Genomic DNA, 26,733 nt, shown 5'->3' with positions numbered 1-26,733 from the left:
GGCCTGCCCCAGATTTGCAGGCTGCTGGGGGCTCAGAGCCTTCTCCATAGTACTGCAGCTTGCCTGTCTGTAAGGGGAGGGATGGAGGGAAAACAGAATAAAAAGCGTCCTTAGAAAGTAGGCTTAAAATTTTTTAGGGAAAAAAATAAAAGAAGTTGAGCTTAAATAAAATAATTTCATACCTACTTCTCAACATTGTGGTTCTTGACATCTAACTTCTGCACTTGTTGAAAAGAACCCTCTGGCTTCTAGGGCAAGGATCTCCCCTTCCCTTCTCCCCTCCTCTCCTTCCTTTTTGTCCCCTTCCCTCATTTCCTCTCCTCCCCTCCCCCATCTCCTTTCCACTCCCTTCCCCACCCTTCACCTCTCCGCTGCCTCTCCCTTTCATCTTTCTTCCTCTCCTCTCTCCTTTCCTCCTCTCCCCTCTTTCTTCTTAGTCTTCTCCCACCCCCTCCATCTATCTTGTCCAGGCTGGAAGTGTGGACTGACCCCACCATTGGTCATCATGGAAGTTTTGACCTGCTTCTTTTCTGACCTGGGCCACTTTGCCATTTCTAAAGCAACCTGGTATCCTCCCTCCTTTCAGGGGCTTAGCAGGCTGAGCCCTTTATGGCCCAGAATTCCCCAGTTTAGGCAATCTACCTGACCCTTAGCCTCCCAAGGATTACAGGTATGGACCACTACCATAAAGGCAGGAATCTTTTCACATCTACCTAGCTTCTTGATTCCCACTGCTGAGGCCCCCCACATCTTCCCCCCTCCCCCCCGCTTCCCACACACAGGCTCCCGCCTTCCCCATTGCAATGGCAATGTACATTTCAGTCATTACATTTGTGTTGCACAAAGTTGATGTTGACTGATCAGAACTTTCAGACTTGGTGGCTTGCAGACTCAGTCAGTGTTTCCAACCTTTAACCCTAATCCACAAAGGTTTGGAAAAGAATTTCAATAGCATCAAGCTTGGAATAACACTGACCACTTTCTTATTGAGTTGATCTTGCAAATTTAGCAAACCCCTGATGATCCCCCTAATAATGGGGGGAAAGGGAAACCCTCTATATTTATATGTGTGTGTGTGTATGTGTGTGTGTGTGTATATATATATATATATATATATATATATATATATATATATATATATGATTTGAGGTTTCATGTACAATCATCTTTTTTATTGTATGATGTTATGAAAATAATTGTTTTATTCCATAAATTAAATAAAGTAATTTTAAAAGAAATCCAATCATAGCCAATCCTTCATGCCCCCCAACATTCATTTTCTTTCAGTGAAAGCTCTTCATAAAAAGCCAAAGGACCTTTTAAGAATTTTGTTTTCTCTCAGGGTTTGCTAGAGAGCAGCATGAAGAAGCAGCCAGTGATCAAAAAAAGTCAAACATAAAAGGTAAAAGGAAAGGCTCATTTATTAGCCTCAGAATAATTGAAAGTTGACTTTGTCACAAATTTATTATTTTTAATCTAGACTGCCCATCCACAAAAGGCTAGAGATGGAAATATAACAGAAATGATCATTCTCCTTTACTTGGCAGCCTCCCCACCTTTTGAGTTCCCCTACTTGAGCCTCACTGAACAAGTTGGCTCAGTGGCTAGCTGCAACCATGTGTTCAGGGACCATGTTGCAAAACTTCCTCTAGACTCTGAACTCTTTCTTTAGGTTCTTCATTAAGGACATTGGTTTCATAAAGTAAGGGCTGAGCTGAGTCTGAGGTAAGAAAATTGCTTTACATATCCCTGAGGCATGTTTCCTTTTTTTCCTACCCATTACTGACCTAGACTGTGACCTTGTTCTCACCAATGACTGAAAAGCTTTCTCACTTCATCTCCAACTCCTGGCTTCCTTCAAGTCTTAACTAAAATCTCACCATCTACAGGAAGCCTTTTCTAGTCCCTCTTAATTCTGGTGCCTTTTCTCTGTTGGTTATTTCCTATTTATCCTGTCTCTCTCTCTCTCTCTCTCTCTCTCTCTCTCTCTCTCTCTCTCTCTGTCTCTCTCTCTGTCTCTCTCTGTCTCTTTCTCTCTCCATCTATCTATCTATCTATCTATCTATCTATCTGTCTGTCTGTCTGTCTGTCTGTCTATCTATCTATCTATCTATCTATCTATCTATCTATCTATCTATCTATCTATCTATCTATCTATCTATCTGCATCCCCATTAGATTGTGAGATCCTTGGGAACAGGTACTGCCATATGCCTTTCTTTGCATCCCTAGTGCTTAGCATAGTGCCTTTTACACAGTAAGTCAGACCGTGTCACCCGCATCCCCCAGATAAATTGCAGTGGCTTTTTATTGCCTCCAGGATCAAGTACAAAATGTTCTGCTTGACATTCAAAGCCATTTATAACCTTGACCTCTCCTACCTTTCTATGCCTTATTCCCCCAACCATACACATACTCACTCTTCAATTCAATGATTCCAGTCACCTGGCTGTTTCAGGAACAAGACACTCTGATTTCTCCCCCTCTGGGCATTCTCTCTGGCTGTGTCTCCTGCATCTGGAATGCTCTCTCTCGTCTCTGCCTACTGACCTCCCTGTCTTCCTTTAAGTTCCAGCTAAAATCCAACCTTCTACAGGAAGCCTTTTCCAACATCTTTTAATTCCGTTGCCTTCCCTCTGTTCTTGATTTCCCATTTATCATATATATAGCTCACTTTGTACATGTTGCTTTGCATGTTGTCTCCCCCATCAGATGAGGGCAAGGATTGTCTTTTGCCTCTTTTTGTATCCCTAGCTCTTAGCACAATGCGTGGTACATAGCAGGTACTTAATAAATATTTCTTGAATTGAATTGAATAGATGGTTGATAAATACTTATTTACTGACTGACCTTGTTCAAGTTGCTTCCCTTCTCCAGGGTTTGGTTTCCTCATCTATAAAATGAGGGGGCTGAAGTAACTTGAAAATTCTATAAAATTAGCTCCTGGCAACCTAGCTGATCAGTAATAGAAGAGGCAGACTTTATTATTAACTTTTTAGGCGTGTTTCTTGATTTGTTTTAGGCCCTGGGCCTGAAGAATTATAGAGATAGAGCTGGAGGATTGCTGCAGTCATCCAGCACGCTCCCCTCCTTTTTCAGGTGAGGAAACTGAAGCCCTCTTGCTTCTGTTGTTGACTGAGAAGAGGGAAAGCCAGAACTGGTCTTAATGATGTTGTTATAATTTATTGGGAAGGTGCTAGGCAAGGGATTTCCTTTGTTTCTTGTGGTTGGAACAGTGAGCTGGGGTAGAAAAAAGCCCTAGTGAAGGGACTTTTATGGTCACATCTAAATGGAGGGTTTTAGGTGAATCCTGTGATTGGCTTTAGGCAAAGCAGGGTGTTGCTGGGGAATATCTGAGTACTAGATTTAGAGGCAGAGGAACTGGGTTTGAATCCCTCGTCTTCAGTTTACTAGGTGAACTTGGGCAGATAATTTGTCTCAGCTTGGGTCTGAGTTATTTTAGGCCTAGAATGAGGGGGTTAAGACTAGATGATCTTTGACCCCTGACCTCTGATCCTAAGACTACCTGGGGGGCTGGACTAGGTAGAAGGTAAAATGAAGATTCCTAACCTGGTATCTGTGAACTTATTTTGAAATATTTTGACAGTTGCATTTTAATAAAATTAGTTTCCTTTGTAATCCTATACATTTTAGTTTATGCATTTAAGAACAATATTCTGAGAAGGGGGCCATAGGCTTCACCAGCCTGCCTAAATGTCCATGACACCTACCTTAAAAAGTCCTTTGAATCAATGAGCTACTTGTAAAAAAGTAAACTTCTTTAACCCCTGCTACAGCATTCATGTCTTCCCAACCTTAAAACTAGCCACTGTTCTACCTGACCAGGGATGCGTTGGGAGTGTGGTAAATGTGGACTTGTCTACAGTCCAAGTGCACAAAATTGGGGGAATTCTAGTCTGTCCCTGCATTAGAGGATTTGAAAACACAGGTAGGGATTTGTTTTAAAGCCTTATCCCTTGGCTAAGACCAGAAGGAACTGCTAAGTAAGGTCTCCATCATGCATTAAGGAATTCTGTGTACCAGCATTGATTTGGGAACAGATTCCATAACTCAGGAAGACCAGACAGAATCAATTCCTGCTTTAGTTGGGAGGTGGGAAGGGATGTGGAGGGATGGGCAGGATGAGGAACATGGGGAGGTAGGTTGGCTTAGGGCAGAGAGACCCATGGGCCCTAGGAAGGGACTTGGTGATGATCACTTAGGGTTGCAGAAGGCAATTAAATTTTCTTGATATCTGATACTTACATTTGCATGTGATACTTATGATCAAATAAGGTAATATATAAGTCTTTACTTATATATACACTTTGCAAACATTAAAACATTATATATGTTAACATCAGTGAGGATGATATGTGTATAATATGCACACATCAATGAAGCTTTCTGGTAAGCTTCAAGGCAAAAGCTTATAAAATAATAATGATAATAGTATTCACATGGCATTTTAAGTTTGATAGTACACTTTACAAATACCTCATTTTATCCTTACAACCTGGGAAATGGGCAGTATTATCAGTTCCATTTCAAAGATTAGGAAAATGAGGCAGGCAGAAGTTAAATGATATTCCAAGGGTCACACAGCTAGTTAAGTGTCTGAGGACAGATTTGAATTCAGGTCTTCTTGACTCCAAGTTAGTTTTGTCCACCTAGCTGTATTTTGATTAAGGTGATCCTTACTGGAGAAATTACCATTCTCTCTTTCTTTTTACCTCTGACCCAGACTCGCTTCTTGAGAAATGTGTAAAGGACTGTGGAGAGATATAACCAAGGAAGGGGCATTTAGGACAGAAATTAGTAATCTTCCTAAAAGTGATTTGGTTCTGCATGGGGGGTGTTGGGTATAAGGGGGTCTTCTTCCTTATCCCTGAAGAATTGTGCTTTTAAGTTCCCCATTGCTTTGTGGGGTGCATGATCTAAGTCAGGAGTGAGGAATATGGCCCTCTAGGTCCTCAAGTGCAGCCCTTTGACTGAATCTAAACTTCGAAGAACAAATTCCCTTAACAAAAGAATTTGTCCTGTAAAACCTGGACTGGGTGAAAAGGCCAAACCCAAGGATCTAGGCCACGTGTGGCCTTCAGTTCCCTACCCCGAGTCTAAATGCTCTTTGTACTCTATGTTGTTGTTAGGCTTTCTCACAAATGTCCCCAAAGGACTTTTCCTTTAGCTAACTAAATTTTCCTAGTCCATAGGCTCATGGATGGTGCTGCTGATACATTGTTGCTACACTGCTTCCCAGAGCTGGCTGCATTTTTCCTAGCCAAGAAGAAATCTGTGCACTGGGAAGGGTTTGAGATTACACTGTTGGGAGTTTGCCCCACCCTTGCTGGGGAGAGGATGATGAGGATTCTATTTAAGGTGGTCTCCTGCAGACTTCCTTGGATAGGTACCTAGAGACTCTACAAGAGGCCTTTCAGGTCAAACTCAGCCTCCTTCCTCATCCCCATCTGATTTTGGGAGTTGTGCCAACAATCCTGGATCTCAGCCACCAGCCAGTTGTTAACCCTTTGGGGGATGCAGATTAAAGGAAGCTGATCCTCAAACCCTTCTGCCTCTCCCTTTTTCTTCCTCCCCTGCTTCCCTCACCCCTTCCCCTGCACTCTGTCCCATCCAGGAACAAAACATGTCCTGTGTCTTTAAATGGGCGGAAGTAGCTGGCATTGCTTTGCTTGGGTACTGCATTGATTAGGAGATTATATGGAGCAGTGGGAGCTGCTGCCTGGGGGAAGAGAGGTGGTTGTTCAGCTAGGTTTCCATTCTCTATTCTGACTCCCCTTTGCCTCTATCCTGGAGACTGCTACTGAGCAACTGCGGGGTGGGTAGGTGGCCGGCCAGCCGACTCGACCAGTGACAGCAACTCCGGGAGCTTGTTTTGCAGCCCTGCCAGCGTTGCCCATCCTCAGCAGAAGCTGGCGGCGGTGGTGGTGGCGGCAGCAGCACTAGCAGCAGCGAGAGCAGGGAGCCCCAGTTTAGGGCTGGGTTTGCAGAAACTGTCCTATGTTTCTGAGCTTAGATTCTGGCTGGTAAAGGACGAGGAAGGGAGAAGAAGCTTTTCTGTCTCTTTCCCTCTTGGCACAAGTCAAATTACATGAGATTCTGTTCTTTTGGGATTCCGTCATCTTTTCCAATATGTCCTGGGACCTCCGGAGCTATAAGGGGGACGATAAGGACATGGTCAGTGGATTATCGTGACTGTACTAATGAAAGGATTCAAGCTCTCCTGGTAAGCTGAGAAGGGAGTACAGGCCCCCATCCTCTTTTCCTTCCTCTCTCCACCTCCTATTCTCCCCAACATCCCTGCATCCTCTGGAGGCATAGTTCAGACAGGCCCCATCCCACCTAAGAGAGCTGTGGGGTGAGGTGGAGGTGGGGCTACAGACTCTACAAAGTTGGCTCCCCTCCCCCTCCCCCCATCCCAGCCCCTGCAACACTGCAGTGCTTGTTAGCAGTATCTTCCATGCAGGGTACCAGGGTGGGGTGGGGGCTGTCAGACTGTAGCCTTGCTTTTCTTTTTCTTTTGGGGGGGTGGTGGTGTGGAAAAAGTGTAAAGAATGTCTTTCTCTGGGGCCAGTGCCCTTTGCATGAGGACAGTGGTGCTGCTATACTCACTGTTCTTGATCCTGTTGAGCAACCTGGATGTTTTACCAGCTCTCGGTGATGCTGGCCTGGGGCTAGCCCTTGGGGGAGTTTTTGCCTTTCCTACTTAGAATGAACCTCCTGTGTTTCTTCACTCCCTTCCCCCAAACCCCATCATCTCCAAGGACTTCTCTTTAGGTAGAGAAGTGACAGAAGGGATCAATTAGGTTCCATCTTTTGGGATGTCAGGCTTCACACAACGTTGAGAGGAGTCCTGTCTGCCTGATTCTTGGGCCTCCAGTACCACACCCCAAACCCCTGCCCACCCCCCATCAGGTATGCCTGGTAGGAGGTTTTAAATGGTACCTCTTGTGTAGAATGTGGGTCCTATAGTTCTACTAGGATAGTTACTTCCTTACCAAGAAGTCATCAGAAGCCTGAATTATTTACTTTCTGTTTTTTAAAAGCAAAATCCTGCCGTAATCTACCTTCTCCTTCGTCTGTCTCTCTCCACTCCCCAACCCCCAGAGGCCTGATCAGTGGGTGAGTTGGCTTTTTATCTGGGAGAGAGAGAGAGAGAGAGAGAGAGAGAGAGAGAGAGAGAGAGAGAGAGAGAGAGAGAGAGCAGTTTTTCCCTGGAAAACTTTGTTGGTTGAGGAGAAGGCTCTGGCTCTCCCTGCAGGGCAGCATGTGTAGTTGCTTGGGGGGCCTTCTCAGGAGACAGCCCCTTGCACTAGGGGACCAGAACGGTGTCTTCTTTATGGAGGGGGGAGGGGGGGAAAGTAAGTAATCATGGGAGACATTCCCTGCAGGGGCGGCCGGCAGTACGCCCATAGGGTATTCCTAAATAACCTACCTGGTTTGTGTTGATTTTCAGAACTGGAGATAGCTCCGGAACCATTTAACTCACTCACTGCTAACTTTGAATCTTCAAACCCCCCCAACACTGCCTAGGATGAGCCATTAGGGCCTTTCTTATACAGTTCTCTATCTCTGGACAGGAGGATATTTCAGTTAGTTTAGGAAAAGAGTTGGAAGTGAGTGAAGCTTAGTCCTGAAGCTGTTAACTCTTAGGAAGCCTCTTGTCCCCACTGCTCCTGCCATTGACACTGACCAATAGGCCTCTTCTCATTTTGATCCTGAATGGGTAATGAGTATACTGGAGAGGAAGCTGCCATTAATAGTTGCTGTCTTTGCTAGGTCCAGTCTTCACAGAACTGGGGATCCCATCACTTCCCCTGTGATCAGCACCCTCTGTATGCCATCTTTTTTTTTTTCTTTTTTCTGTAAGATCTTCATTCTCAGGTGGGCCCTGCTGGGTCCTGGATTTGGTAAGAAGCCTCCTAGGAAAACTCAGGTGCCTCAGGGAGAATAGGGACATGGAACAACTTAACTGAAGTCATTCAGCATCCATCCTGGATCACTTAGGAATGAGGGAATGCTGGGTTGTTTCAGAATGAGACATCATGTTAAATGTGAGTGCTGGTCTCAGCCTGAATTAGTCTCTCAGGGACTGCTTCAAGTCTGCCCTGAATTCATCTTGCTGGATTCTGATGGGAGGAAGCAGTTAACCCAGGATCCCTAGCTGAGGCAAATTTTCCCTTTCCAGCTCAACATAGCTTTGTAGAATTTTGCAAATTGTGGCTTATGTTTCTACCTCTGAATGCATAAGGACTTTTCTCCTTATGGGTGGATGATTGTGTAAATACAGTAATGGCTTGATATCTCATTGTCTTGTGACACATATCCTGACAGAGACCTTGGACAAGTTATTTCCTGTCTTTGGGTCACATTTTCCTCTTCTGTAAAATAATGGAGTCGGACTGACATGTCTTAACTTCCTTTCAGCTCTTATGTTATGAAGGCTCCTTAATGTTTTTCTAATATGTTGGTCTTATTCTTCCATTTTTTTTCATGATGTCACTTGACAGAGTTTTAAGAACTCACACCTCTGCCTGTGTCTACCCTCTCATGCCTTTTCTGCATCTCTCCCTTCTCCTCTTGGCCCACCCCACCCCACCCCATTTCCAACACACTATAGACACACTCATTAGCTGAATTGTGCTGATGAATGGAACTTTCTGGCTACTAAAGAGGATGGAATTAATTAAATGAAGTGGGATTCCAGAACTGAAATTGATGGCTTCCTGAATTCAGGTGTTAATGGGATCCTATGAATGACCTTCAGCCTTCTACCAGGGTCTCTCCATTTGATTGAACTAATTGGGGGGTAGCAGAGGAGAGACAGCCTTGGGGAATAGGTAGGGTTTTGTTAGGCAGATACTCTGGTACAATGCACAGAACTGCTTTTGGGGACTTAATAAATTCCTTTGAATGATGATAATGACATTAAGTTATAATAGACAACATGATTGGATTATGAGATTAAAAACAGACTTTCCTCCTTTGACTGGGGCAGGTATGTTAGAGATTTTAAAAAAGATTTCAGTCTACTAAAAACATGGTCAGCTATGAAGGGAGAGTGAGATGGGCTTAGAGGGGAAGGGGTCATTTGTAGGTAAATAGGGATGGGGCCAAAGTAAGTTTGAAGGTTATAAAAGATTTTGGCTTCCAAGTGCTTTTTAAAAACAATTTTCTAGGCCTCTTTAACACTTGCTGGTTTTTGCTATTTCCTCCCTTCTTGCTTATCTCATGATAATTTCTTCCAAGGACCTCAGATACTGAGGCAACTCTATTTCCTGGGACTGTATCCTCTATAGACCATATTGACTTTATTAGGATCTTGCCTATTGCAATTTTCATCTGTCTTCTCTGTCTTCCTCTAGAAAAGGTGTTCTTAACCTGGGGTCTATGGACTTCCAAGAGGTTCTTTGATAGGTTTCAGGTGAGTGTGTGTGACAAGGATCTGTGCACTCAGATGGGGAAAAATTACTTCTTTGTTTCAATATAATTGGTTTCCTTTGCAATCCTTTGTATTTTGTTTTATGCATTTACTTCAAGAGGGAGTCGGTAAGTTTCACCAGACTGCCAGAGAGGTCTGCAACCCCACAAAAGGCGAAGAACTTCTGGTGTAGAGTCTAGATCTTGGTCTCAGGTCTGTGAAAATTGTTGTCTATCCCTAGAGTCCAAGGTACAAGGTGGTTGTGGGGGAGAGGGGAGGATTAGGGCTATGCAGGATTTTCTGGAGGGCAGGCGTACTGAAGGAATGGTACAGAAATTTTTTTTTTAAATCCTCTTGTCTCCTGTAACATTAGTGAGAATATGTGGTAGGGAGGGTTGGATTTGGATTTGTTTGCATGCACATGTGTGTTTGGGGAGGTGAGTGGGGAAGTTGTATTTCAGAGGACATGTTACTACTAAAATTTAGCTGGGTAGTATGAAGGGGAATAAAGTGTGTAAACGGAGATTCGACTTCTTCACATAACAATGTCACATAACAATGATGCAGTTCATTTGTAATTCCCCTTTATATTTCGTAAAAATTGATGGTCAGCTGTATTTTATTGGGCTCAAAAGGTCAATTTCCAAGTACATTTTTCTTGCAACGTCTGAAGGAATGAAGGCTGATGACAAGCTGTTTTCCTATTTCAGCTGTTCTCCACTATAACCACAAAAGAAGAATGGGTTTAAATGACTGCAGGAGTGGTTTTAGTTGGATGTAAGGAAGGGCTTCCTGAGCCTAAAGAAAACCAATGGAAGTTTGAGGATTTCTATTCCTGAAGTCATTTAAGATCACTCCTGCCTCTAGAGAATGACTTTTGGTGATAAATTCTAATTAGAGGTGGGGGCCTAAATAACTCTTGGGGCTCTCTCCTGTACTGGGTTTCTCTGATTGTTAGAATGTGTAATAGACAATGATACGCAGAGGGAATGAAGGTGTTGTATGCCTCAGGAATTTTGGCATGAGATTGGGTTAAAAACCCAGAATTTGATTTCTAGCTCCCCTGACCTGTGTGTTTGTCCATTTTAAAAAAGGAATTAAATAAAGGGGTCTCTGCAGGAATGCTAGGCAGATTAATCAGTCTCCTGGTTTCCTTATTAATGGTTCAAGGAAAGGCCATATTGTTAACGAAGCAGTCACTGACGATGATGATGATATTTATTGGCATGTCTTTCTAACCAGTTGGGATTACTCAGAGGAAATTTTTCTCTGAAAAACACAGAATTATGCTTATTTACAAACTTCTCTCAGAAATGTACTGGGGTAACAGATTTAGTATTTTCTTTGGCCATGTAAATGTAGGGCACTAATGTGGCCTACCTAACCTTCAACTATAAATGGACATTCTCATTGCTAAGGGTCAGCCACAGAGAAGTGGCTTCATCTGAGGACTTGTAAAATTTCTGAAAAGAGGACCTTTTCCCCCTCCTTCACCTTAAGGTTCTTCCTTCATAAGGAGGCTAATATTTTGGAAGTAGCCATGGTAAATCATTGTATGGAACTCTGACTTTTTATGATAGTGCAATGGGGAAAAACTACATTTTCACTTCACAATGATAATACGGAATCATAGATTAATAGAACTGAGACAGATCTTAGGGATCCATCTGGTCCAACTTGTACTACAGATGAGGAAAATGAAGGCCTGTACTGGCAAACTAACGTGCCCAGGTTCATTTATCTAGTTCTTGATGTAGTCAGGCCATCCAGATTTATAGAGGTCTACTCCAGGTTCTTCACAGTAAATAAGAACTTGCTTTTTTAGTGGCACAAAAAGGAAGAATAATTTCTGATCTCTTACTAGATTGATTATAAGGCTATGGGGACTTTAGATGCCAGTGTTACATTTAAGTTAAAGGCTGTGACTACCCCTGCCTACATCTACATACGTAATTCTCTCTTTGTCCTTATGGCTTTCAAGAGAAATCATTTTGGGTTTGACTTTCCATATGTAGCCCAACTTTACCTAATGTTTATAAAATCCGGTAGGGTTCAATCCAAAGAGCTGAGTTATTATTGTCCTCCTTCTAAACCATTGTCTTATGTCGTATATTGAACTAAGTGAAGTCCTGAGAATTGAGTGGGTTTGGATGATGACCCCATAGTTCAGTGCTTCTGAAAGTCTGTTTATCTAACTTAGGTGCCTAACTTTGTGTGACCCTGAGCTAGGGAGACATCATGGGGGATACAAAGAACTAGAAGATAAGAGACCTTTCTCTTATTATCTAGCTGAGGAGCTAAGACACATGAAAAACCCCAATATAAAATAATGTACATTTCTAATTGTGTGAAATATCTGGAAAAGGAAATTACAATGGCAATAACGCTTTCCATAATATTTTAAGGCTTTGTTTTGGTTCAGTCCTTTCAGTTTTGTCCAACTCTTTGACTCTATTTGGGGTTTTTCTTGGCAAAGATACTGCCACTTTCTTTTCCAGCTCATTTTATAGATGAGGAAATTGAGGCAAACAGGGTTAAGTGACTTGCTCAGGGTTACCCAGCTGGTAAGTGCCTGAGGTCACATTTGAACTCAGGTCTTCCTGACTCCAGGCTTAGTGCTCTGCTCACTATCCTACCTAGCTGCCCTCCTTTGAGACCACAAAATGCTTTATATACATTATAATATTTGACCTTCTCAGTAACCCCATGAGGTAGGTCCTAAAGGTATTTGTAGTGCCTTCAAAATGAACTTCAGTTTCAAGGATCTTTCATTAGCATCCTAGATATGCCTCTTATGACCCGTGTGACTGCGTGTAAATGACCTAATCTCCCTGGACCTCAGTTTCCTCATCTGTAAAATTAAGGGGTTGAACTAGATGGCAGAAGGTCCCCTTCCAGCTCTGGCTCTTTGTTCTCTAGAATCAGGCAGGTCAGTTAAGAGATTTTTATAATAATCTAGGATCAAGTCAAATCAGCAACAAGCTAAATGATGAGGATGCAAAGAAAAGCTAAAACAGTCCCTGTTCTCAAGTTTAATAAGGGGAGACAGTATGTAAACCACTATGTGCAAATCAGATATGTACGGGATGAATTGGAGATAATCTAGGTAAACTTTTAACTGCGACTTGAAGGAAGCCAGAGAAATCAGAAGACAGAGATGAAGAGGGGGAGAACATTCCAGATATGTAGGATAGTAGTGAAAATGAAGAGGACACTGGTAGAAAGGTCAATGTCACCGGACCATAGAGTATGTGGAGGGGGGAGTAAAGTAAGAGAAGACTGGAAAGATAGGAAGGGCTTTAAAAGTTAGGAAGAGGGCTTTATATTTAATATATAATATTTTATATTATTTATATTTGATCCTAGAGGATAGGGAGCCACTGGAATTTACCGAGTGCTTTATAGCTGAATGGAGGATAGAGTAGTAAGAGACATGAGGAAGGAAGACCAATCAGAAGCACGTTATAATTGTATAGTAGTTATTGCCATGTATGAGGGAATAAAGGCATGTGGTGGCAGTGTCAGAGGAGAGAAGGGACTATATATAAGAGATCTTTGTGAGGGTAGAATGGTAGGACTTAGCAGCTATTGGATATGAAAGAGGTTTTTAGAGAAATTGAGGAGTGAACATCTGGGTTGACCAACCACTAGGTTGTGAATCTGAGAGACTGGAAGGATGTTGGTAACTTTGGCAGTAATAAGAAAGTTAGGAAAAGGGGAGAGTTTGAGGAAAGATGATGAGTTCAGTTTTGCAAATATTGAGTTTAGATATCTATGAGACATCCAGGTTATGGTGTCTAATACAGTTGGAGATACAAGACTGGAGGGCAAGAGAGAGATGAGAAATATATAAAGACATCTGAGAATCATTTGAAGAATAAAGATATGAAATATTGATGTCTGATACTGATATGATCCATGATTCACTGGTTGGTGATGCTATGGGCAACTCTAAGAAGCCATGTGACTTCTTTAGAGAACCTGTTCAGCAAAACTGACTTTTTCCAAAAACACATTTTCTTTCAAAAAAAACCAAAAACTGATATACTTTCAACTCTTTTTCTAACATCAAGGTAACTTCCTGTTGTTGTTTCCCAAATAAATAACAAATAAATGCAATTAAGTAAGAGATCAACCAAAGGTATGTTCCAATCATTAAACAAGCTTTGGAGAACAAGAACAAAAGTGAAATAATATAGATCTAAATCTATGTTAGGAAAAATAAAAAAAGAATATGTAGAACATGTAGCCTTAGTAAATATGTTAATAAATAAATATACCCTAAAATAAAGGGGTATATGTGAGTATATGGGTGTATGTGTATGTATGTATGTGTGTGTGTTAATGTGTTTTGGGGGACCACATAGCCATTGGTCAGAAAGGAGATTCACAGTAGTTTTTATGGCACTGAAATAAGTAGTATGTTGCAAATTTTCTGGGGCTCCCTCTCCCAATCTATGCTCACATTAGCAGTTGGGGTTCCCAGAGTGTGGCTACTGCTCTCCTTAGGGTTTGAGGAGTAATCCTGAGGGCCAAGTGGTTTTACTATCTCTCACAAGTCCTTATCCAGTGTATTTCTTTTAATATTTATTGTCAGTATCTCCTTTATCTCACTTAACCAGTTAGCATCAATTACCTTTTACAAAGGGATTTCTACTGAGAAGTTTTAGCAAGAATGAAATTACAATATCCCAAATTGTGATCACAGTCTCCTCTTCCATTTCCATCCCAGGGGACAGTGGACTCCAACTTAAAGTAGTTGCTATAAAACATTCCTCCGCCAAACTGGTTTCTTGGGTATGGTATAGCCTATGAACTGGTTACTCCCTTACTTACAAAACTAAGTCAGTCTAATGCTGGACTGGTCAAACATTTGACTCCTTAGGATTGGCTTCTCACTGAGCTGGGCTACTACTGCTGCAGATAGTATTACTGAGTTCAGTTGTTGGATCTTTGGTGGTTCTTTGAACCTTTTGAAACTGATAAGGTCATAACCTGGTCTGCTCCATCTCTGATACTCATTTCACCTCAGATCAGGAAAGAATAAACAGAAAAGAATAAGACATGGAGTGATACCATGCCTTCATGGCCACATGGAGGTCAGGTGAGGAGATGAGCTAGCTGGCAGCTGCTGACTGCTTATCTCTGTTTCTATGCTGAAGCTAACTTGTAACACTCTTTCCTCACTCAAAAGCTAGAGAGGGGGAGAGGGATGGGAAACAAAGATAGCGGGGAGAGATAAGAGAGAGGGGAGAGAGGAGAAAGGAAGGGAATGGGTAGAGGAAGAGAAGGAGAGAGAGTGAGAGAGATTTTGTCAATTCTAGCTTAGCAGGCAATTAAAAGGCTTTTTAGCAGCTAACAATAAGCATGCTCAGAACTGGGTAGGGAGAGGAAGGAAGGAAGGAACGAAGGAAGGGCCCCTCCATCACACATTTCTGGAAAGGACCCTGTTTAGGGAGTTTTTAACAAAACAACCAGGCTCTACAACTCCCCGTAACATGGATTCAGAAGGGGCTCCAAGTTATGTGGTTCCTCTATCTGGACTTAGGACAAGGAAGGCTAGCACCAGAGGAAAAGCATGTCTCTTTTGCTTAGTAAGAGTCTTTTCCCATATCATAGTTCAGAGGGGCACAAATCCAAGCAGCAGTTCCATAGAGATTTGTATTCTTCAGGATTGTGGCCCTTCCAGATTGGGCTAGCCTTAACCTCTGTGAGGATTGCTGGGAGGCAGAGGATATTGTGCGTACACGAAGGCCTGAGTCTTGGTGGGCCAGTCCCTCCATTACAAATAAAAGAAAAGTTGAGCATTGGTTCAGTAGGGGCTTATGAGCTGATATGGATAGACAAAACCTGAACATAGTGTCAGTAAAGAAACATTACGTAGCATTCATTTCTGCATTGCCTTATGCGTCATACACTGGTAAAGGATAAGTGCTTTGGGGATGGTGAGCCAGGGTCAGAGCATAATTGGGGTATGTTTGGGAAAATAGCTAAAAGGGAACACATGTCCAGTCAGGGCTTGCTTTTAGATGCTGTCACGCTTTGGTTTGATCACTCTAGATGTCAGGAGCTATCTGAAAGATGGTAAAGAGAATTTTTTCCCCTGGGGTAATATAAACACTCAGCAATACTGTGTGTTCTTTTTACTAACAGAGAATACAATCAAATCATCCCCCCATTATAGGCACACTCATCTAGGTTCACACAGCTAGCTAAGGCTACTGCTGAAGAATAAGGTCATAGTTTATTTTTGAGATCTATGCAAATGGCCCAGGCTGGAAAGGCCAGAATTCTGAAGAATGCAAACCTTTATGGAACCACTACTTGGATTTTGCTCCTCTGAAGTCGGAGATGAGAAAAGATTCCCACTCAGCAAAGGAGTCATGCTTGTTCTCTGGTGCTAGCTAGCCTTCTTTGTCCTGAAGGCCTAAGGAATTGCATAACCAGGAGGCCCCTGTGGAGACTACTGTGGCTGTTTTGCAAATAGCTACCTGAAGCAGGTGTCCTCCAATAGACTGTAAACTCCTTGAGAGCAGGGGCCATTTGATTTTTTGCTGTTCCCAGCACCTGGTGTTTGTAGTACTATAATTGTGCAATAAATGTTTGTTGATTGATTAATGTCAGGCAGCATTAAGTACCTAACTAGGAATGGAACTGTCCAGAGAACCCAGGGTATAAGTAGTTCTTGCTTTCTAGACACTTAGATATTCTGCTCTTTATTGAGACTGAAAACATTTGGTCCTTTACCTCTGTAGAATAATCTTTTTTGTTCTTGATGACCATTTTAAAGGCTTGTCTTCTCTAGGTAAATATGTTTCTTTAATTAGCCTTTCTTCATAAGTCTTGCTGTCTCCTGACACCTTTTCTAAACAGCAAGGGGTGGTGGAGAATCATGGACCTGGCAGTCAGGGTCTTTGGTCCTAACTTGGATGAGTCCACTCATTTTACTTATGTGTGTTACCGTGCATAGAGTACTGAACCAGGAGTCAGGAAGACCTGAGTTCAGATCTAACCTCAGACACTGTGATTGTGGGCAAGTCCCTTAATCGATCTGTCTCAGTTTCTTCATTTGTTGAATGGAGATAATAATAGCACCTTCCAAGACTGTTATATAGATAAAATGAGATAGTATTAGTAAAACATTTTATACACCTTAAAATGCTACATAAAATGCTAGTTATTATACATATTATATTGTATATAAAATGCTAAATATAATACAATATAAACACTTCTTAAGCTGCACTGTATACAGTGACTGTATACACAATAATATATGCATATGTATATATAACATGTGATTTTAAATATATGTATATATACATACACATATATACACACATACATAAGATTGAACTTGTAAGAAACTGCAAAGTACAATGAGAAAAAAATGCTGCTTTGGAGGTAGAAGTCCTGAGTCTAAATCCTGCCTTTGGTCATTTAATTCCTAGTGACCATTCATTTTTGATTGGCCTCAGTTTTCTCATGTAAATTGATGGGGTTGTAATGATCTATGATCATTACAGGATCTATGATCCTATTATTTCATTGTTATAAAGAGCTCTGTGTAACCTCTCCATGATTTTTAGTTGCTTGAGGCATGGATAAACTAAGTGACTTGTCCAGGGTCCTCAAAGCTGGATTTGAGCCTAAGCCTGCAGGTTGTGAGGCCAGCTCTCTAACCGCCACAGGCTGCCACTGCTGGGTAACATTCTGCAGTTCTTTCCCATTATCTGCAGAAATAGAGCTGGATCCCGATTTCCAGTTAAGATAGCAAAGCAGAAAAATTACACTGAGCCAGTGGTCCAAACAGTCCCCCTTGTTCTACACGCTTTCCTTCTCTCCCCACCCCGCCCCTTCCCCACATACCACCGCTTCCTGAGAACTCCTAGATCTGGTTTCCTCAAGAGGGTGGTAGTCAGCCCTTCCTTAGAATTCCACAGTCAGAGCTGGCTCCTTCTTCCTTTCCAAACTCAAGCCAATTTTTTTGTATCCTTTATATAATTTACCTGCTGCAATGGTGCAGTCGCCCCTTCGAATGTTTTCCTTTTGCTTCTCTGATGTTTGGGTGATTAACTTCAGGTGTCAGAATAATGGTACCTTTAGATATTCAGTGGTGATCTGCCATTTCCCATATATTGCTCCAGAACCTCTATTCAGATTGTCGTGTTATTTGTGTCTCTTGACTTTGGAACATCTGTTATTCTTACCCCTTCAGGTTCCCTTAATGCAGGACTTCTGTATGCTGTGCTTGCTTCCTTTTGACATCAGCAAACAAAATAAATCTGTATCCTTGTCTGCCTCCTTGGTGATGGGAGGCCACCCCTGTGATTCAGCTATTGAACACTTTTATGACAACCATTATATTTATAGTGATACAAGCCAATGACAATACCTCCTTTTTTGCAAAATTGTATGCTCACAGCCTTATATAAGTACTCCGCTCTAAGTGGTGGCAAGAGCACAGTTTTAGCTGTTCTGAAAAGGGGATGGCTAATGCAGTGGATGACAGAAATGGGGTTCCAAAAGTCATCAGTGGGCTAGGGCGATGAAATTTAGTAGGTATTAAAGGAAAATTCTATACTTGGGATTTAAAAAACCAAACCAAACCCAAGAGCTGGAAAGGCTATCTGATTCAACCCCTTATTTTACAGATGGGGAACCTGAGGCCAGTGGAGGGCCAGTAACTTGTCTAAGGTCTAAGATCATCCAGGTGGTAAGCACCAGAGACAAAATTTGAATCCAGGGCTTCCGACTCTAGATCCAACACTGTATACAGTATCAAACTGGCAAGACAAAAAGTTATATGGAAAAGGCCTTAGAGTTTTAGTGTACTATAAGCTTGAGTGTGACTGTTACTTTAACTCTCCTACCTCAGTTTCCTCAAAGAAAAAAAAGGGGGGCAGAGGAGGTTGAGCTATATGACCTCTGAGCCCCCTTCTTACTCTTAATCTATAAAATTAAGAATTCTTTATGACATAGCTAATATCTTAGACTGCATCAAATGAAAGAACAGGGAAAGTGATGGTTGCACTTTTTTCTGGCTTGGTCAGACTGTGCCTCCAGTTGTATTTAGTTCTCGTCACTTTATTTTAGGATTCACATGTCCTGGGGAAGACCACCTCAGGGGACTTGAAACCAGGTTATATGAGGATCAGTTGAAATAACTGAGGAGGTTTATCCTGGAGGAGTAAAGACGTGGTTGAGTAGGGAAAGATGGGGGGGTGATTAATACCTTCATATATTTAAAGGGTTGTTATATGAAAGATTTATCTGGCAGGAGCATAAACAGAACAAGAAGCAGTGGGTTCTAAGAAGCTTTTCCTCAGTGTTATAGAGTGTTTACTAAGGGTTAGAGCTGTCTCACAATGAAGTAGGCTGTCTTCTGTACTAGTGGGTTTCTCCTCCCTGGAAGGGTTTAGTCAGAGGCGTATTCAGGGTCAATTCAGCAAATAAAAAGATGCTGCCATTATGAAAAATTAATGTCGAATATTAAGTTTGATTCAATATTAGATCTGTGAGGTCCTTTCCAGTGTGAGATTCTATGAGATACACGGCTCAAATGAGTCAGAACCTATCTGAGCTGTGACATTCTTATCTATGAAATGAGAAAGGTTGGGTTTTGAAGGCCTCCAAGGTCCCTTCTGGGTCTAAATCTATGACCTTTAGGATTCTATGTAATATTAACTGCTTGAGAGGAGGAAACATTTTATTCTTTCTATTTGTTTCTCTGGGGCCTAGCACAATCTCTGGCATGTAGTAGGCCCATGATAAATGTTTTTTGTCTAGATCTATTGCCCCTCCATGAGCGTGTGTGCTGGGGTGACGGCAATAGAGTGGAGGGGAAGGATGGGTCTGAGAGAACTGACAGGACTTAGTGAGTGATGCAGCAGTGAACTGATAAGGAAAAGTCAAAGATAATGCCAAGATTTGAACACAGAAGGAGAGAATGGTTGTGGTACCAGCATTTATTAAATGTTTACTATGTGCCAGGCCTTGTGCTAAGCACTAGGAATACAACTATAAGCAAAAAGATAGAAAGTCATCTCAGAAGAAGGAGAAGGTTTTGGGGAAAAGATAATAAACTTGTTTTTAGAGTTCATAAGTTTGAGATTCTAATGGGACATCCAACTTTTTTGTTGTTTGTTTTTGTTCTATTTGAATGGCGAAAAGAGTTTGGAAATCTGGGATTCGATTCTAGTTCTGACTGTGCAACCAACTAGATTTGTGCAAAATAATTGCTTCCATTTATATGGCGCTCACTATATTCCAGGCACTATTCTAAGCACATTTATGACAATCATTTCATTTGATCCTCACAACCACCCTGGAGGTAGGTGCTGTTATTATTCCCATTTTACAGATGAGGAAGCTGAGGCAAACAGGGGTTAAGTGACTTGCCCAGAGTCATGCAGGCAGTAAGCATCTAATACTGCATTCCTGTGAAACTGAGTTTCCTTATCCATAAAATGAAAGGATTAGACTAGAAAATATTTAAGGTCCCTTGACAACGTGCTTCCACAAACGGTTTAAAAAAAATTAAAGAGCCTTCACAGTCTTATTTGCAGATAGAACTAAAGATTTTTTTAGAAGGAATAAAGACTTAAATAGAAGTAAAATTTTATTACATATTATATTTTATAACACTTTATTCGTTTTTATAAATCTCAAAGACCTGAGTTTTCATAAAATAATACATAAGGCAAAAGAAAGCTTAAGATAGGGATCTATTTCATGCTCTTCCCTTCAGGTAAAACTGCATTTGCAACGACCACAGAACAGATGGAAATTCTCTACCTCTTACATTGCTGTTGCTATTAGAAATCAGTTTCTGAAGGTTAACTTAATCCTTGTTGTTGCCATACATACCTCAAGCTCCGTTCTTTCTTGTCCAGGTTGGATATCAAGAGCAGTAAGGTGACTCATACGTGCAAAAAAACAGCTCCTGGGCAATGCAGTGCTGGTTTTGAAGTAGTAGAGGCAGAAGTAGAAGTAGTGGCAGCTAACTTTTGTATAACATCTATGTACCAGGTGCTGTGCTAAGCTTTACAAGTATTGTCTGATTTGATCCTCAAGCAACCCTGGGAGATAGGTACTATTGCCATCCCCATTTTACAAGTGAGGAAAACAGGTTAAGTGTGAGGTCACAGAGCTAGTAAGTATCTGAGACTAGATTTGAACTCGAGTCTTCCTGACTCTAGGCCAGGACTCTGCCAGTTGTGGCATGTGTACCCTTGGACAGATCACTTCATTTCCCTGGCCCTCAGTTTCCTTCAACTGTCAAATGAGGAGTTTGGACTAAATGACCTTACCGGTCCCTTCATTCTTTAAATCTGTGCTGTTATGATAACTGTGAGATGATAGCTAGCATTTGCATAGCACCTTCTGGTTCACAAAGTGCTTTACATCTGTTCACTCCTTTGATCTTTGTAATGACCTTCTGAGGGCAAGTGCTATTAATATTCACAGTTTGGATTGTTTTATACTAAGGATAACACAAAGGAAAGAAATACCTGAAGGCCAGGACCAAAGGTAGGGCCGGAACAGCAGTCTCCTCAGAGGCTTGCGGTGTCCTATTTATAAAGTAGTAGCCTAATAGATAATAACATCCTTGGGGATACTCAGTTGTGCTATGAAGGGAACCCAGTAGCGTGTGTGTGTGTGTGTGTGTGTGTGTGTGTGTGTGTGTGTAGAGAGAGAGAGAGAGTCCTTTGGTTTATAGTTTTCATATTCCTGGGCTGTATACTAGGAGACTCCCTCCAAGCTTCTGCTCCTGGATATCTATAAACTAGTTTATGAGGTATATGTTTGTCTATTCTCTTCTCTTTCGCATTCCCCAAATTTTCAAGTTCATACATATTAATATTACTACTACTACCACTATTGATGATGGTGATGATAGCTGAACTTATTATATATTTGTGGCATTTACACATTTACCAGCTTGAGAAAAAAATAGGGGACACTGAGAAAAGGGGGATTGGAGGAATACTAATAACTTGCTTGTAGTACCTTATGGCTTCAAAATACGTAATTGTACACGACCTCATCAGATACTTGCCACCTTGCATCTAATGCCAGGGCTATCCCCATTTTACAGATCAAGGATGTTAAACGACTCCAACCACTTTAAGTCCTTCAACTAACAAGTATAAATAGCCAGAGCTTAAACCATGTCTTTCAGCTCCAATTGTGTTGCTCTTTCGGTTATGCTACACTGAATCTCCAAAGGACAAGTATTATGGAAATAAGAGAACCAGTGTAGTAGAAACAGTGCTTGACTTGGAGTCAGGCCAGACCTGGGTTTAAATCCTGCTTCTTACACTTGATAGTTGTGTAACAAGTCACTTAAATACTAATCTGCAAAATGGGGTCAATAATATTTATAAGGTTCATAATGAATGCAAAATACTCTGTAAACTTTAAAATACCATATAAATGTGGGCTGTTATTACTATTGTGAATAATAACCAGTATGAACTCTATGGTGAAGTTCTGGGAAATGCCAAAGAAAACGTAATGAACAAAGACTGGTGTGTTCATTATTATTTTGAAGAAGGTGAATTAGGATGGGCTTTTTTGAAGGAGGAAAGGGACAGAATCGGAGAAGATAAGTGAGGTCAGTCTAAATAAAGAGAAAGCTCTGCCAAGGCAGAGGAATGAGCAAGTCATTTTGCGGGTGGATGAGTAGATTGGCCAGGCCAGAGCAGAGTGTCCTGTGCGTAGGACTTAATGAGAGATGAAGGTCATTAGATAGGAAGGCTAAGGTCATTTGGTGGAGGGGGCTTGTTGCCATTAGTAAATTCTGAGGCCTTGCTAAGCAAATGTGTTTTCCTGTCATCTGAAATTGTGGTTGCTTACTTTCCTGCATGTTTCGTTCCATTTGCCTTCCCTCTTTCTGGCCTCTCTGTTTTTCTCACTCTTCCTATTTCACTTTTCATTTTAGAGCTACTTAGAAATACTCATTGTAAACACAGTCTGTAAAATCAGGAAAGTTACTTGTACACCAGCTTAAGTTGTTGATAGAGAATTTGGCAGAGAGATATAACATAGTTCAAAGAGACCCAAGATGAAAATCAGAACACCCTAGCTTAAGCTTTGACCCTCAGATTTACTATTGGTGTGACCTTGGGCAGGTCTCTCTTAATTCAGTTCACCATATTATTTATTGATGAATAAATATTCGTTTAAGGCACTATGCTTCTGAATGAGGGTAGAGAATAAGAAAGAAACCTAAACAAATCCTATACTCAAGGAGTTTAACCTCTTTGATGCTTAATTTCTTCTAGTGTAAAATTAGGATGATAATTACTTTTTCTACTGTACTAGGTAGGTTGCTGTGAGGATCAAATAAGGTGATATGTGAAGGAAGGAATAAGCTATTATTATCCTGAGTAAAGATGATAGAACTGCCATGTAAGAGTACCTCAGTTTAACCACCCTTCCTCAGAAGACATGACTGGGAAAGAGATGTATTTCTTATTCTTTCTCTGGGACTCACCTGACCTAAGGATGCCATAGATGTGTGAAGATTCCCAGAAGGCGCTCAGCATTCCCTTGTGGCCCCAGGAATTGGAAAGTAGATGAGAATTGTTATGGAGAAAACTTAGACAAATATGAAATGTAACTATGTACTACACCATCTGAACTTATATGTACCATATTCAATTTGGGGGAACTACCCCAAAATTATGCTTCTCACCTCTTTTACCCCTACCAAGAGTTTTCTCTGGGAACTTCACAATAGCCCATGTCTAAAACTCCACACAGCCTTAGCTTCTGTGGCAAATTATTCAAGGTAACAATGCATATTGGATATAGGGACTGATTTTATTTCATCCTATAAAAATGCAAAACAATGTGAACTAACTACTACTCCCCCTGCCCCACCATAAGCAGTTAATAAAATTCCCTTCTTTCTGGTGATTTCTACTTTACAACCCATAGACCTATATAGGACCCCGGCCTTATATTTTACCTTAATTATTTGTATTCACCTCAGAAGTGAACTAACTTGGGGTTCCTAAAGAAGCAGACCTCCATATTGCAGTGATTCTCATCTCTACCCCAGGGACCTAGATAAGCCTCCAGTTTTGTAGAAATACATTAAGTGTTTGGATTCCCCCCAGAAAAGAAACGCACATGGGGTTGCTACAGGGGGCAAAATCCACTTTCCACTGAACCTATGCCATTTGAAGTCTCAGTGAAGGGCAAAGTCCACATTTTTGCTGTTCCATATCACAGTTATTCTTTTGCTTCTCATTCATGGATATTCTGGGGCCGTCTTTCCAAATGACTGTACTGTGTAGCAACTCTCTCTTCTCTCTCCAGAAGGCTGTCACTCTGATTTTCTCCTTTTTAAGAGACTAGAGCTGTCTAGGAACTCCCAGTGCCTCCCTCTAAGAGGGTGAGTCTGGGAGTTCTCCAGGAAATCATTATTTGGGAAATATCCCTCTCTTTTTTGTAGGTCTGGATTATAAGGCTCCATCTCTCTAGGGGTCACAGAACTGGAAAAGCATAGGATAATGCATCATGGACAGATAATAGTCCAATTTCACAATAATAAGAGAATCTAGAAGTATATTAAGAGCATAAGGTTAGCTAGGACAAGTAAAATGACATCAGATTGTGAGAGATCTTGAATGTCAGGCTCTGTGGTATGGGCTTCTCTTGGTAGCCAGTGGTAGAGACTTGATTTGAGTAGTAATGTGGCAGGATCTATGTTTAAGGAAGATTAGTCTTTCAGCATTTTGAAGAATGGATGGAGAGTGGGAAAGAGAGTGAAAGTGGAAAGACCCAGACCCATTTGTTAAGAGACTACTACTGTAGTCTTCAGGAGGTCCTATACTACTATGCTATTAGAAGTGGAAATAGAAAGGGAGGGACAAAGGCCAGAGAGACTGAAGCCTTATGACTTGGCAACTGGTCAGGCAGTGGGAACAGTCAAAGATAATATCATAGTTTACCACACAGAATCTCAAGGTTAGAAGGGACCTCAGAGACTGTCCAGTCTTACCCCAGTCTGCAAGTAGATTCTTTTTATAACTTACCCAACAAATGGCTATTCAGCCTTTGCTTGTACTCCTCTAATGACAGGGAACTGTCATTACTACTTAGGCAAATAATTTCACTTTTGCATTGTTTTGTTTTAGTTGTTATATCCAGCCTTAATCTGCCTTTTTGCGACATCCACCCACTGTTTCTAGTTTTGTCCTCTAGGGCCACACAGAACAACTTAATCATTCTTTTTGTTGATAGCTTTTCAGATTCTTGAAGATAGCTGTCTTGTTCCTCCTTGAATCTTCTCCAGCCTTAAACATCACAAATTCCCTTCAACCAGTCTTCATATAGCATGAACTCCAAGTTTCTTTGAGCATGGCAGACTGGGTAAATGAGGGGTACCACTGTCAGAAATGTGGAAGTGAGAAAGAAGGGAGAGGTTATTGGGATGGAATGTAATTATAGGCTCTTTGGTCCATAATAAATTTGAGGTGCTGATGGGGCATACAGGTTGAAGTCTCCTATAGATAATTTTATTTTATATAGTAGGGTTTTTTTTGGTGTGTTTTATTATTAGACTTAAGAACAATCATGAATTATAAAGTGACAATTTCATTAAGGGCCCTGGGTAAAATCAGACATCCTTAGATGGCATTGTAGTTCTGTAATGCAACAGAAAAAAGTAGTTTTAAGTTTTATGTAATGAATGACCTATATAAAAAGTAACTTACTTGAAAAGGTCATCATACCTAACAGCAGAGAGGATGGCATTTTTTTTTTATGGTTACTCTGTATTTTTTGAAGAGATTGAAGAGACTTGAAAACCTGTGTTTCCAGGGTAGGAGGGGAGGGGCTGAGAAGGATGGATGAAACTTAAAGTTTTATTTGTGCTTTGTTAATGAGGCTGGATTAGGCAGTCTGTAATTCTGGGATTTCTAGAGAGATGAAAATATGACTCTTCCCTGATAACCACAGCCAGTGCTCATTATACTTTTACTTTGTGTCCCTTGGCACTCAGGCATTATCTGCATTACATTCCTTTTTACATGACATTATGTTGTTTTGCAAGGGCTCTTCAGTCTTTCCCATGTGCATAAAAAAAGTCTTATTGTGGTGGAACTCTACTGTGCTATATAAGAAATGGTGAACTCATTGATCTTAGAAAAACATGGAAAGACTTAAACTAAATAACGAAGAGTGAAATGAGCAGGATGAAGAGAATGTTGTATGCAGTAACAACAATATTGTATTAACAACAACTTTGAGCAAATAAGTTATTTTGACCATTATAAATACCCAAATTAACTCCAAAAAACATATGAAGAAAGATGCTATCTGCATTCAGAGAAAGAACTGATGAATAGAAATATATATATATATACATATATGTTAAGTTATTCCGTACATATTTGTGTCTAATAGGAGCTGTCTCTAGGGCAAAGGTGAGGAGGGAAGGAAAGAAAGGAATTTACACAATAATTATTGCATATTTGAAAGGAATAGCAGTTTGTCCATAGCAGATTTACAGTTTCAGATGCAATCATATTTTTGGTTGCACTGTTATATAAATGCTTGTTTTATTCCATAAATTAAAAATTAAATAAAAAAATATGCGCAGTGCTGGAAAGTACATATACCTACATGGTAACTTTACCATAAAAGAGTCTTATTAATTTTGCCTTTATTGACATCACAGTTGTTTCAGGATATCCATTCCTTCTGCTCTCCTATTCCTGCCATCGTAGAATCATCCCTTAACAAAGAAGAACAGTTAAGCGAAAATGGCCCATGGTACAATTGTCCATTAGTAAGTACAACATGATTCACCCGTAGTCTCATACCTTTCTACCACATAGGAGGGGTGGGGTGGGGTGGAAGGGGGTTTCATCTGCTCTCAGTGGCCAAGACTGGCCATTGCATTTAATAAATGTTCAGCTGCTCCTTAGAATTATAATTTATATTATTGTAGCTTATATTGGTTTCCTGGTTTTGTTTTCAGTGCTCTGCATCTGTTCATAGAAGTCTTCTCGTATTTCTGTGAATTCCTGAAGGCAAGTTTAGAGGTGTTCTTAGAGCTCAAGACAGAAGTCAGGACTGGAGATAAAGATTTGGGAATTACCTCCAGAGAACTCCTGGAGCTGATGATGTTGTCAAGGGACTGAGCGGAGAAACTAGAGGAGGGGACTCTACTATTCTAAATAGGACCTTGGAGAATACCCTGATTTAGGGATTAGGTTGAGGATCCATTGAAAAGGACAGAAATAAAAAGCTGCTCCATACATAAGAGAACCATGA

General features: G+C 41.1%; 1 protein-coding gene across 10 annotated transcripts in view; it reads left to right on the top strand.

The window, feature by feature from the left end:
• GRAMD1B (GRAM domain containing 1B) overlaps positions 1 to 26,733 on the top strand; it is a 333,834-nt gene that overhangs the window by 184,312 nt on the left and 122,789 nt on the right. The window contains exon 3 of one of the 10 annotated variants that reach the window (XR_011967771.1): positions 26,135 to 26,245. The exons of 7 other annotated variants lie outside the window; for them this stretch is intronic. Coding sequence is in view for 2 of the 3 variants with exons in the window: in XM_072612896.1 (XP_072468997.1) it covers positions 26,220 to 26,245 (26 nt within the window). In the remaining variant the exon portion in view is untranslated. Of the gene's footprint in view, positions 1 to 1,200; positions 26,246 to 26,733 lie in introns of those variants that run through there. 2 more of the 10 variants (XM_072612897.1, XM_072612896.1) reach the window with 2 other exon arrangements.

Source organism: Notamacropus eugenii, chromosome 5, assembly GCF_028372415.1.
Source record: "Notamacropus eugenii isolate mMacEug1 chromosome 5, mMacEug1.pri_v2, whole genome shotgun sequence".
Classification (NCBI taxonomy): domain Eukaryota; kingdom Metazoa; phylum Chordata; class Mammalia; order Diprotodontia; family Macropodidae; genus Notamacropus; species Notamacropus eugenii.
The sequence above is the reverse complement of the archived record's forward strand: the minus strand, read 5'-3'. Positions and strand labels throughout refer to the sequence as shown.